Source organism: Oxyura jamaicensis, chromosome 6 (genome assembly GCF_011077185.1).
Source record: "Oxyura jamaicensis isolate SHBP4307 breed ruddy duck chromosome 6, BPBGC_Ojam_1.0, whole genome shotgun sequence".
Lineage (NCBI taxonomy): Eukaryota > Metazoa > Chordata > Aves > Anseriformes > Anatidae > Oxyura > Oxyura jamaicensis.
Window position 1 is genome coordinate 8,880,890 of NC_048898.1, and position 14,334 is coordinate 8,895,223.

Here is a 14,334-nt window from a genome sequence, read left to right on the forward strand (position 1 = left end):
CAAGGTTAAACTCTCATTTTCATCTTAGCAAGCCTTGCAGAATACCCTGTTAGAATACTAACAGGGCCAGAGAGGCTCAGCTGCATTCATCCAGTCCTGGAAAATTCTCCCAGAGCCGTCATGCTTTCTTACATACTTCACAACTAAAAGCTAGGCACGGGGGATAAAAGTAGAAAGTGAATGTAGCACAGAATTAATTCTAGATTTGTACTGTGGAAGCACTTTCTTAGTATGGACGTCTAATTTAATACCTCCAGTATTTGTGAAATAACTCTGTACATGAGCATGGCATGCTTTGTGTATGAGCTTTTATCACTCTGCTATTGAGAACTGCATAGAACTTGGAAAGTATGAAGTTAGATAATGGATGTTGTAATTACAGAATGCTTGCTCTCAGAAGGATTTTGGTGTTTAACCCCCTGCCCTCCTTTCTGCTTGCGCCTGCTGAAGCTTTGTTAACATCCTTGTATGTGTCAGGGCTGTCCTTGCAAGCCCCAGGAGTTGCTGGTGTGAGGGCTTGTGAGTTTGCTACCCCCACAGCCACCGTGCTCTTTTGCTGAAGGTCAGTGCCTCCGAGGCAGTATTGAGCATGTGCCAGCTCATCACCACAGCTGTTGAGAGCCCAGCATATTAATTTAAACTGCCAGTGATTCTGGTTTAGGCTATGCTAGACTTGCCACCGACAATGCTTGCTCACTTCTTGTGCCCTCACTGTGGAGGTGGTCACCTCCTCATGTTTTGTGGCTGGAACTTGTAACCTCTTAAAAATACCCTAATGTGAGTTTCCAGGGTGAGTGTCGAGGCTCAGGGCTGACAGAAGGGCTGCTAGCTGACTGTTTGTGTAATTCAAGAGAATTATGAGAAGAGGTTAAAAGGGCGTGTTTCAGCAATTTAAAGTTAGAAGGGCAATGTAACTAACAGGGATAGCGGACTTGAGAGTTACATGTCATTTGTGAAGTACATACCTAAAATCTTGTTTCTGTATTAAGTGCACTTTAAAAAAAATATATATTTTTATTCCCCTGGCCCATCTATGTTAGAGGAGTTTGAAGGAGCAGCAGCTACCACTTCCTTATTCAGCCTGTGCAATTATTAAAAGGCCTCTTTGGAAGATTGATGGAGACTGCGCTTTTGAGAATAACTGTGCTTCATTTCTACAGTGATTTGTGAGAGCAGCTATCCTGAAAATTTCTCCTATCAGCAGGCTATGCTTCCATGGGCATGGCAAGCATGTGAGGAAAACGAGGAGTAAGGCTTACCTTGCCAATACACATTTTGTATTAGCAAGTTGTGATGATGTTGAACTTGTCAGTTTTGTCTTTTTGTGTTTGTATTAAGGAAATATTAGTAAAGATTTTTTTTTCTCTTTCCCATAGCGATGAGGAGTGAATTTGATGATTTAAAAAATGATGTGGCTTATTTATGAAGTAGCGTTTGCTATGTTTATCTTGTTCACAAAATGATGTGTGAGTTAATTTGGACATCAATTACCTCTTAAGGGTAGCTTAACAAAAAAGTATTTGTGTTGACAGTTTATGCAGTTTGAGGCAAGTAGTCTGCTTCTCCTGAAATAGTCTTTTGCTGACTTTTTTCTAATGTTGGCTGCATGTCATTGGCATTACAAGGGACACCATGGTGTCTTGGTCAGATACCAGAGGAGAAGTATTTGCAGTTTCAGGTAGGCAGCAGAGATTCCTGTGTTGAAGATGTCGCTACCAGCAGCTGGGGGTTTTGGTCAGTAACGCTTTCTGTCAGCTCCCTCCTGTTCTCAACTTGAGACTCCATCTTGAGGAATAAATAGAAGGAACGTCTTCAAGGTCTCCATTTTGCTGCTTCCTCCTAGAAATTATTTGCTACTCGCTGTGTTTGGGAAGTATGTCCTTTAAAATAAGAAGTAAAATTACAGCAGTTGATTTCACACACTTGAGTGTGAAGAGCAAAGGCTCTATGAGCAGTGTTGCCAAGTTGACTCCTGTGACCTTGCTAATTACTACTCTATGCAGCCGGGTATTTCTGAGCCTTGTCAGCAGCAGTTATTGAGCACTTTATTTCATGCTTGGTTCTGGGAAGTCTTGACTAGGAAAAGACGATTGACGGAGACAATCTGAGAAGGGAGGGGGAAAAAAAATAGAAACCCCAAACAGTGTTCTTGGGTAGGTCTTCTGGAGGGGAGCAGGCCGGCCACCGAGGGGAAGCCGGTTCCGCCATGCTAATCCCCGCTGCGGAGGGGCAGGGGGCAGCCATGCGGACAATGGTGCTGGAGCCAGGAAGTCTGCGCGCAGCCTCGCCGGGCGCCCGCGGCTGCACAGGGAGGGCCGGCCGGGGGCTGTGTTGCTCGCTGCAGCTGGTGGCCCGCTGGGTCTGCAGAAAGCCCACCGCCAGGGGAAGGCATCCAGGGAGGGGACAGGGGCAGCAGAGAGGGCTCCCAGTCAGTTTTTCAGTATTTAATGGGGGAGTGGGGGGCATAACGACCCCGTCGCAGATGCGTTTTCTTCTTTGCATCAAATCTGACATCAGAGCAGTGCTTTTTGTGTGGTAACTGCACTGCAGCCAGGCCATGTTGCGTGTCGCAGCTCAGCTCCGCTGCGGACAGTTACAGGCCTGGCCGTGGGCTGGCTGCAGTTGCCAGGAAAAGCCTCCACAAAACAAAAAATGGGCGCCACAACCGCCAACCAAAATCCCGGTGCTGGAGAACTCGCCCTGCACTGGGGGGTTTGCGTGATCGTCCTCACTGGGACACCCGGGGTGGCCAGGAGGTTCCTTCTCCGCGTTGGGCAAAGGCCAGTAGTGTAACAGCAATGGGCTAACACCATGCGACCCAAGCGTAATAAAGTTTGCCCTGTCAGTTTTCTGGTTTGGGGATTTTTTGACATAGATTAATGAACAATTGTTCTTAAATTAAGGGAAAAAAAACACTGTAAGGCTGTTAAAACATTCATTAGTCATCTTTGTAATGCTGAAAGGGATGTTACGTGTTGAAAACCTTCTGATAACAGCATTTGTATTTCTGAAGGTACTGGCCCTGACTTTAGGTCCGTGTGTGCATTTTTAAATGGAATTAAATGTAGTGTAAGGATGTTCCCTTCCTCAGGTGTCTTGTTTGTATTAAATACTTGTTTGTATTAAATACTCACAGCTCAGAACCAAAGTACATTCTAGGTCTCATAGGCAGTGTAGTATGACCACATAATGTTTTCAATAGTGACATATGAAATTTGTAACTATTTTAATGTTTTTTTTTTTTCTCCAACTTGCATTGACTGGCGTGACAGTAAGGAACTAGCAAAATCGATAAACAGATACTAAAAACCATTTAAGGGTGATAGCTCCTAGCAGAATAGCAGAAATGGATGCCTTCTGTGGTAGGAAGGAGCCTGGGTGTCCACTTGCTGCTTCTCTTAAGTGCAGAAGCTCCCAGCCAGCTAATCGCAAAAGTGGTGCAGTTGAACGAGGGAAACTGGGTCAAGATGAATAAAAACTGTGTAGTGAGATCCTGCTTGAATATGTTCAAATAACAGAATGCGTCATGTTTATAACACACAAGGATATGTCTGAATACCTGATGGCACTGGGAAAGTAAGTTTAGTGAATTTCATTACTGTTAATTTAATGGCAGAAACTTTGTAGCAGTTAATTGGAATTCCAGAATAACAGTAAGATGGGCATTCAGGAGTCCATTGAGTGGCGTCCCCAATTACCTAATTGTGCTGGGCATGGTAAAAAGCAGCTATGCTTTAATTTCTTCATGGTTAACAACTTTGTTTGTGAAACGGACAGATATATCATAATTTAATAGTTTGCTTTCTAAAGTCTGCAGTAATACACACATCGTTACTTGCAAGCAGTGTGAAATCTTCCTTTTGTAAGATTTCTGTTAGTGTCCAGGATGGATTTTGGTGACTTCTCTTCCAGCTGCTCACAAATAAGTCCTTTCTTAAGAATGTTAACACTGCTGCAGAAAGTAATTGTTGTTAGGGTTTATGGTTTTTGAATGAACAAATCCACCATTGCAGTAGGTGCATTATAAACACATTTATAAATATCCTCTGCATAGAACTGAGATATATATTCTTCATTTCAGTCTCAAGGAGTGTATAATGCACACACACTTGATTTCATGTTTCAAATCTTGTAGCAGATTGTGTAGGGAAAAAGAACATGGAAGTAATTTAAACAATCTTTTTAGCTTATAAATTTTGCAGTCACTAATAGTTTTAGAGTAATATAATCTGCAGTTCAGTAGAATTATTTTTGTGGACTTGCACAGAGTAGCACCTAAACAAATGGGGTCTTCTTTGGAGTAGTTTTTGTTGGTGCCATATAGGCAACTGGCTTTTTTTTTTTTTTTTTTTTTTTTCTCCGTTGACTCTCTGATTTCTTCATATATTTTAGCAGTTTTACCTTCATTTTTAAGATATCATATTTGAAAAGCATTTTAACTAGTTCTGCACTAGCTATGTTTAAGTTTTACACTTTTAAATAGTTTGTGAAGGCATGCCTTGCAATAAAATAATAGAGATTTGTTTCAAAAGTCTGAGGAAAATAGGCCTGTACAAGTATTTGACAGAATTATGCCAGTACAGAACCTGAAACTTACATTTAAACTTCTTGTGGAATTGACTGAAGTTAACTACAGCTCTTTCTATATTATAAATATGAACAGAGTTGGAAGGACTCTCAGATCAGTCTGTTCATTTCGTATCATCTGCAGCTAGATCAGATGGTGGCCTTTATAAGCTACAGACAAATTAAGTTTTTGGACTCTATTTAACAGTCTTCCCTAAAACCTAACCAGGGTGTAGAAATTGTCTTCTAATTTCTGATCTAAACAGACTTTAATGGCTAATCCATAACAATAATCCATTGTTGAGCCAGTAGTTTCCTTCAGATTAAATGCTTGCCCGTCTTCCCATGTGTTTATTCATATTTTGTGTTTTCAAAGTGTAATCGTTTCCTTGCCAACTTTCACTTTATTAATCTTTTTTTTGTCTCCATTCATAGGGTTTTCCTGTTCTCCAGATAATATTATCAGTCCTTCTAGGCATACGTTGAATTTATCAGTTGTGTTGTCTCTTGTACAGTGCTGTTCATGCTTTACTGTTTCCTCTGGAAAATTTTCCTGCACAGTCTTAGAGTCGTGTTTGCCTGTTTCCTAGCCACATCTTACCTGTGTCTGTGACATGAGGTATTCGGTTAGTGTACTCAAGTCCGTGGTTATAGCTATCTCCTGTGCACCAATTCCTAGGCTACATAGAGAAGAAATTCTTCCTAATATGTTTAACTTCGCCTCTGTCATGCCATTGTATTTCATTCCATTCCATACTTTGATTCTTCATGTGATCGAAATCCTGCATAGAAACAACACTCAACTGAATTGACTATTCATGTTAACCAGTGTGGCTTATCAACGTTCTACTCCTTGTGTTTAGTTCTCTAATGAAAGTTGATAAGTAAGCTTGAATCCAGGTCTTTGAATGTTGTTTGAACTGCAGTTGTAATCTTTTCTCAGAACTCTTTATTGTCTGCTCTGTGGTGAATTCTTTACTGTTATTTTTTCATGCAAATCAATAATTATAGCATCATATCAGGTTTTCTAAAGCTCTAATAGTTGTAATAGAAAAGTTGCTGGCTTAGACTGACAATCCAGTTTCTCTGGCATTCCATTTGACCTCAAAGTTGTACGTATGATTGAGGCAGCATGTTTATAATTACCTAAACCACATCTTGCCCCCATTACACATAGGGGCTACATTTAATATTTTCCAGTTTTGCTTTTCCAAATAGATTTACTTGGTACTGTATGTACTGCTGCAAATGTTTTGAAACATATCCTGTGTGTTGAAACGGACTTAATGTTCTAATTCTTGGGAAGTTAGAGATTGCCATTTCTTTTGATACAGTCTCTTTTTACAAGATAAATTCCCTTTTTACAATACTGTCTTTGTTGTGATGATCAGCACTATAATTCTTTATTAAAATCTGGGATAGTGCGGCTCATTTGGTTTGGGGATCATGCTGTTAAAAATATTACAGAGCCACTTCTAACGAACAATTACAACTGGATTCCCTACTTCTAAAATGATTTCAGACCATACAACAAATCTTGTGCACTTTTGCTTCTTATTTTTGGAGTCATACAGAGCATAGGGCTAGATGCCCACGCTGGTTCATAAATTCACAGCTGAGTTCCAATTTCAAAAAAAAAAAAGAAACAGTTATAATAACAAAAGCATTATCATCAATAAAATATTTCTAAGAAAGATAATAAATTATACTGTAGACAAATCGGGCTTTACGATTTAGGAATAAATTACTTTCTGAAAGATTACAGTTGAATACATCTTCTTGATTATAACAGAAAAAAGTAGACAATGAAGACTGAAATCAACTGTTTGGCTTGTGGTTTTGAAGTTTTTCAGCATTACTGTGTTGGCAGACCAGTGTTCCAGCAGTTAATTGGTGCTTTAACACATTTGAAGTGTTCATTTATTTGTGTCATTCTAGTCTATTAATATCAAGCAGTTTTGGGAGAAATTCCAGCTATTGCTTACCTTAGTGTGCTACAGCATGGCTGCAGTCCTTCTGGATTCCCATCAACAAGGAACAACTTGGAAGAGGTGCAGCTGTGGCCCCTGCAGTTCTGTCAAATATACTTTTTGTTGTTTTGTCTTGTTTTAACGAAATATATTCTCAGATGAAGGTCGTAACAACCACTCTTTGGGGTATGGTGTTTGTTAGAACAACTAGTCTGTTTTTTTTCAGTCTGTTGAACTATATAGCTGTATCAGAATGCCAGGTAATGTTAAAAACTAAGTATTTTTAGTTTCCTCTCCTGAGAAGGAACAACATAGGCTGTTGAACTAATTGTCATAGCTTAGCTCAGAAGCTGAAATCATAAAAAGGAAGAACAGCTTGAAAGATGAATAAGAAACACCTCAAATATTGTATGATAGCTGTGGCAGAGAAGCTCTGTAGAATGTTAATGTGGTGACTGAAAAAACTGCCTCAGCCTGCCCACATCAGGTTTTTGACATTCATTTATTGCTTCTGAAATGTGGGCAATAGAACAGGAACTGTTCATGTAGTTTGTGTTGTGGCACTTCATTCTAAATCTGTTGTGTTGTTTGGTTGGTTGGTTTTTAAATTTGTGGCTTAAGCTTCCCTGCCGCACCATGAAACATCGTCACTGCAGCTGTGAGTACAGCAATATTCATAGCACCCATCTACCAAGGCCTTGAAGCAGCTGCAGGGCTAACAGCAAACCTGATGCTTGAAAGCTTGATGCTAAAGAAGGATAATTCAAGTAACAACATGACGCCATCATATATGCATTTCAAGGGAACAGAAGGGAATTGCAGTCCTGCTGGGTTTTAGTTTCCATTTTTGATGTATTCTTTTAGGTGGTGATAAGCATTCTAAAACTAGAGTTATTTTTAAATGGGGAATTAAAACAAAACTTGTTCCTGTTGTAATTTTATTACATATACTTTCATGTATATATTTATATGTATTTGTCTTCTGAAAAGTGAATTATTAGTGAAAGGAGGATCAAGGTACAAAATAGGGGTTCTAAGCTGAGAGCATTACATCCTACAGGGTTGGACAAAATTTTTTGAAGACTATCTTGTATTGTTTCTCAAAAACAAAAATCACCAGGAAATTGGAAGTGAATTGCCTTAAAATGGTCTTTTTTCCATTTTTCCTGATGCTATGATAGCATACTGTGTCACCCGGTATGTAAACTTTTCCGAAAGATTCGAACACTCCTCTTGAAATGTGAAAGACAGTGAGAATAGGTGGTGCTTACTGAAATTTGCATGAAGAAGTGCAGAAATGATTTTTAAATGCACTTTAATCAGATTATTAGAGGGTTTTTTCCTTGATGGACTGCAAAAATGGTGTTGTAAATTAAACCTTTGCTTAACTATGTACAAGGTGTTGGCTACTCATATCATGCATGTGTTTTATTGAGGATTGAAGTTCATCAGAATTGAAACAAGAACTGCAGCAGTAATACATAGTTTTATGTCATTGTCCTGAGATTTTTGTAATTAGAAGGACATTCCCTTTCAGCTGTTGGAATTGGTTATATTTCTTTTGATTGTGAAATGCTGAAGAGAGAATAGTTTCATTACCACATTGCTTTCATTTGTGCCTGGAGAGGAAGTTCATTTTGAAGCTAGGAGTGCTGGGGGATGTTTGCAAGGCATCTTGTTGTAAATACGGCGCGACCGTAGGACAACCTGCCTTTCCTCATGGCAAACACCACCACTGCGGTTGTGTCCGGGCGCAGCGCGGCAGCTTGGAGGCGGCCTGTCCGAAGCAGGCCCCGCGGCTGCCAGCACCCGAGCACTTTGTTGCTTCATTAGGGAGAAGTCAGAGATGTGTGAAAAGTAGGGCACGGGTCGGAGGCTGCGTGCCCCTTCCCCGCCGCAATTGAAGTGACAGACACCTCCCGGTTTTGCCGCTAATTTCCCTCCATGGCAAATGCCTCTGAAGCACTAATTAAAATGAAAAGTTCTCGGGTCTTACCATCAGACAGATTGAGTTATTTATGGTGGAAGCGGCAACCAGCAGTAATTGCAGCACATCCTTGCACAAATGCAGGGGTTTGCATTCATGAGCAGCGCCAGGCTGACAGGGGTCAGGGGGTCAGGCCCACCGAAACAAGAGGCCAGAGAGAGGCAGAATCAGGGTTCTCCTCCTCCTCCTCTTGCAAAATCGCTGGATTAACTGTTTAGGTGTGTGAGCTGCTCTGTAGTCCTTTGAGGTCTAATTACGTTTCCTTTGTTAATCACTGTAAAAAGTTTATTAAGCAGAACGTGACCTCGAATATGCACTGAATTGATGAGTAATATTTGACCACTGTGGTCCAAAGAAGTAATTTTTTTTTTCAATTTGACTGTCTTATCTGTGTGCTCATCCACTGAATGAGAACAACTCTGTTCAATTTCAGAGCAAATGATGTGTGCATATGATAGTGTAATTTTTTGGGAGGGGGGTTATATACATGAAAGTTGGGAATCTGGAAAGATATCAGGACTTTGAATTGGAGTTAACATATTATTAACAAATTTTCGTTGATGCTGTGGATTGGACTAACTTTGTCTTCTCCAGCAAACACTATATAACATGTTAGTTTCCAAGAAGAGGGATTAGAATACAATTGATACTAAATGAAATTTATTTTTTATTATTATTCAATGTTAAATGTTATTAGGTTTGTTTGTTGTTTGTCTTCTGAAATAGTACAAAATCTTTAAAAGTAACATTGTAAGTAAATTAGTTAACTGAACTAAGTATTTTAGTACAAATTTGGTTTTCATCCAACTGAGAGGCTGGGTTTTTGTTGCTATGTTCTTTGCAAGCATTTTTCAGCTGGAAGCAAAATGTGTTGTTCTTTTAGAAAATAGCCCTGCTGAATTCTTCCTTATGAAAAACAATGAATATAAACTTTAACTCATGTAAAGGAAACAGGTTTTAAACATTAACTTTTGCACATTAATCTATTAAATGTTAGCTGTATAAGTGTCTAAAATACATGGCTGTACCTAGTGAGTTAACAAATTTAATAATTTTGATCTGAACATTAAAAAAAAAATGCTGTGGATCTGGTTGTTACCAAGTATATTTCAGGGTAAAAACAACTAATGTTTTCAATTATTAACCTTAATAAATATATGCCGTTTTAATTATTTAAGCAACCTAGTTATGCTCAGTGCAATGAAGAATCATGTGTTTTTTTTTTCTTATTTTCAGAAATGCAAGTAATGACTTAACATTTTGCTTTACTGTGTCTTTCAGGAAACAGAGTTCAAAAAGTTGCAAAATCATCTTTGCAGTCAAGCACCAAATCTTGTATTAGGCTTCACCGAACAGACTAAGCTCAACGTTTGTCAAGCAGAAGGGCCGCTGCCTTGCACAGGAAGGATTAAAAGTGAACAATGACTCGACTAAGAGTTTGTGAGCGATTGCTTGGAGCCTACCTGCTTATCATTTTACATGTTCAAGGTAAATATCTGCTAGCTGAAATAGGTGTATTTTTAATCTATAACTGAGCAATATGTGTATTCCAGTGGCTTTTGTTGTTGTTGTTGTTTTTAATAATGAACTGTTTAAACACCAGGACCATTCTTTGCCAGTCAGGTGGCTTGTCTGCCTAACATGCCATGCGGAAGCTTGACAAAAACAAGGAGCATTGTAGTATAGTGGTTATATGGTTGTAGGGTAGAGCATGGAGTAAGTCTAGTTTAGAAAATGTTTGAATAGTTACAGAAATACATAGTACTCTCTGGAGCAACTTATGTGAGTAGCAGAACTGACGAAATTCTGTGGTGTGTCCTTCTGAATTGCAATTTCCTGTAACTGTCTGAGCCTTTTATACTTGACCTATTGGAGAAATTGCAGTGTGGAATTCCCTATGCCTTCTAACATTCCCAGCACCCTAGATAGTGTGGCATTATGTAATCTAAATAAATTGCTTGTCCTTACTCAATTGGATGAGGTGGGACTACATAGTGGTCATAAGAGGCTGGTTTTAAGTTTGTGAAAATACTCATTTGTGAGTCTGTTGATCACCACTTATCAAAAAAAAAAACCTGGACATACAGTTGTCATTAGGTCTTCCGTTCCTTTCCCAAATTGGGTTAAATGAAAATGTATTCAGAGTAGACGGACCAAAGTAGCTGTCACCTTGTTCTGACTCTAAATGGAATTGAAGCTTAAGTATAAAGGTTGTGAGTAGTTCTGTGTGGAGAAAAAAATAAACTGGCTGTACTTTTTTCTGATGGGTGCAAAGAGAATACCATCAGTGGTTGTTAGGATGATGTCAGTGAATCCATTTTATTAACCTGTATCTGGGAACTGCTGCAGCTGCTAAACTAGGTGGGGAGAAGCATTTACACAGATTACCAGACTTGATCAAGCAGTAAATATAAATGATATTTCAAATTAACAATGGAAATCTCTTAGTCTACCCATGTTGATCCTAGCTTTTGGTGAGGGTGCAGTTCGCCAACGCTGACATGAAAGATTCTTACCTAGAATTGACTGTGAGAGAGCTGGTCAGCTGCGCAACGAATAAATGATGAACACTTCTGTGCAAGGCAGATTATCTGTCAGCTTGTTCTGGTATCATCCCACTCATGTTCACAGCTAAACTTCTGTGGAACACAAGTCCTCTCCCTGGAGCTGTCCAGAATTGCAGTTTGTTAAAGATATTTAAAGCTGCATTTCTTTTTGGGTGTGTATGCACACATTTCAGGACTTGAGAAGAGTATGGGTATTGATTTGAAGCTTTGTGATTGTAGCAAAGATTTCAAGGTTGAATGCAGCAATACAAATAAACATGAATCTCAGAGTCTTGGCTACATTAGGTTGGGAGAGGGAAATCCTCAGTACCGGTCCCTCATCCCATTGTGAATGTACAATCTTTAGTTAGCAAGAAATAGCTCAATCTATTTAGACAGAAATAGCATAGTTTAAGTATAGTTAAAATTCGGATTAACAGATATTTAGAGATAGCTCTGAGGTAATTATATTGGTAACGAGAACAAATCACAATAAATAAAATTGGGGGGGAGTAATCGGGGGGGGGGGGGCGGGGAATGCACAGTGAATGTGAACAAGCATAGAACAGGCTGCCTGAAAACTTGTGTCACACATGTCCTTAGAGCTGTCCAAAACTCAAGTGGAATGACTCTGAGCAACCTGGTCTAACTTCCAAGCTGGTCCTTCTTTGGTGTGGTACCAGGTGCTTTCTGGAGGTCTCTTCCACGCTAGGTTATTTTCAGATTTAGCAATTTGCAATGGAGCTTGTTTCATCAGTCAGTTTTGCTACTTCTTGCAGGAGATACCAGATTCTCCCAATGAAGAAGTTGGAAATCTGTTTTGTTCTTTATAATGAAATTGTTACCTGTTAGCATAGTCAATACTCAGTATTTTACTCAAGGTTGGGAGCAACTGAAGGAGCAAAATTGTTTCTCTCTTACTTCCCAAATAGAAATAAGATAAACGTGTAGGTATTACAGTAACTTAAAATTGAACTAGATTAATTCTCTATTTTAACAGTGCTTCAATGCGTACCTTCTAATGTATGTTACAATAATAAATTTCACTAAGTTAAGTTGAAATACACTGGAAAACATAAATAAAATTTCAGCTTCTAAAGAAGGAATTACTCTTAAGAATATCTCTGACTTTCAAATCAATACTGAGCAAGTTCTGAAAGCCCTGGGAAAGTTGAGCTAGCTGAAATGTTGTTTCTTTGATGCAACTTGCCTAAGGGCTTGTCTTCAAACACATGAAATATGTTTGGTTTCTAGGGGTGGCAAGAAAAAGTTGTCTCTCCACTTTTTATTGCATTCTTGGAGGAGTTGTGTTTGGGGGTGTGTGTGTAAGTTGATAGTTACGAAGTATTTGAAATTTTCATAGGAAAGAGGAAATCTAATGTGAAAAGAACAATGTTGACAGGGAAGATACTTGCAAGATGTTACAAAAATGCATCAGTGTACATATAGAAACCAGCAGAGGTGGAGAACACACAATAGGAGGAATTGAAGAGAATCTGCGTAACTTACAGAAAGAGAAGAAGGGAGACAAGGAAACATCGAGCACATGTGCTTTCAGGGACTGGTACCAAGGTTACTGGTTTGCTTGCTCAGTTGTATGGGAGGCTGCTTCAGAACAGTGGGAGCTTCAGGGCTTACCGAGACCTGAGAGAAGGGTAGATAACAAATGCCTGCGTACGTGCAAGTATATGTACACACATTCCTTAATAGGTAACTTCTAAAAAACAAGTGGTTGCATGTGTTGATTGATGTGAAAATATTCTTCCAAGAAAAGCAGAGAGCAGGCAAGTCCACGAAATTACTGGGGAGCAGCTGCTGTTAGGCTGTTGGTGCTAAGGAGCAGAGGAACACAGCAGTCACCTTTTGGACTGGGTCCTCTTTTCAGCTTATGGGACGCTACCCTGGTTTCTATGAGTAGAGAAATGCACAAAAATCAATTTGGATAGCAGATAACTAAGTTGAGTAACAGCTGTTAAAAAAACAAAATGCAAAAAACGTTGTATTTCCTTTCTCGTTGTGGAAGGCCTTTGCAATATCTTCAGGCCTGTGATTTGTTCTGCACTCACTACTGCTTTACATAGTCACCCACCTGCTTCTGCTCATCTGAGGCAAGAGTTCGTCAGCTTCACCGGCAATTAAGTACCGTGGTAAATATGCTTTTGTCTTACCACTAGTGCGGGTTTTCAGTTCAGAGAACCAGTTTTACTTCAGAGCAGCATTCTTTGTTTTTACAGTGCACTGATGAGCAGAGCTAATCAATATGTATAATGGAGTGGTCAAGTAGCTTCAAATACAATTAAAAGTGTTCTCCTACGTTTTGCACTTTGATACAGTATCCTGACAGTACGATGTAATATTACATATGTGGATCATCATGTTCTTGTGTGTCCTTCAGACGTGCTGCAGGAGACCAGTATTTTAATCCTTTTAAATTAGTTACAAAGAGGTATTAATTGCATTCAATATGCATGAAGAAGTTTATTAGAAGTTAAATTTTAAAGTAGTATCAGTATTAAATATTAAAAGACTTGTTAAAGTTGGTATTGTCCATTAGTGAGCTGATAATAGATCTGTTGGGGCTTGTTTCAGTATTGTACCTCTTTTTTTGATATAGAAAATCATGTAACTTTTATGCACTTCTTGAATTTCAGGTAGAATAGTTTGTGTGTTTAAGTTCGGTAATCTGAAAAAAATATTCTAAAATCTGTGGAAGGTATTTAGAGTTTTCAGAAGCTGTTTTATTGCTGAAAAATATCTTACTTCTGTTTACCAATGGTTTCCCCAATTAATGGCCACATCTTTCTTTAAAACATTGGCAACAAACTTGTTAAATTATTATAAATGAAAACTTGTCAATTATTGTTAAATATTTGGCTGATTAAGTTACTTTAATGGATTACCAAGAGATTATATATTTCTATATTGTAATCTTAATGATAGTTTTGAGTAACTTTATTCTTTAAAAATACATTTAATGTAAATTGAAATGTAGTGTATATTTTTTAAAGTAAATTACAAATAAAATCTTGTTTATGTCTTGTATTTAAAGCACAAGAGCAGCAAACATTCTTCAGAAATGACATTTCAGGGAAGTGAGACCAGAGGCTAGGGTTTGCTGGGCTACCTCTCAGTGATGAGCACCTAGGTGTAACTCCTGGGGTAGCTGGAGGGTGGCAGTGAAAGGTTTTAAACAAGTAGGCTGGGAACTTGCTGTGATTTTTGGTCTCCCCCCCCCCCCCCCCAGGAACCAGTTCTGCTAGATGGA

At 38.9% G+C, this 14,334-nt stretch overlaps 1 protein-coding gene across 3 annotated transcripts in view; it reads left to right on the forward strand.

Annotated features, from left to right (window-relative positions):
* Nucleotides 1–14,334, forward strand: part of BMPR1A (bone morphogenetic protein receptor type 1A) — an 84,531-nt gene that overhangs the window by 48,621 nt on the left and 21,576 nt on the right. For all 3 annotated transcript variants that reach the window (XM_035330805.1, XM_035330806.1, XM_035330807.1), the window contains one exon: nucleotides 9,805–10,011. In XM_035330805.1, the coding sequence (XP_035186696.1) occupies nucleotides 9,945–10,011 (67 nt within the window). In that variant the 5' untranslated portion in view covers nucleotides 9,805–9,944. The remainder of the gene's footprint in view (nucleotides 1–9,804; nucleotides 10,012–14,334) is intronic.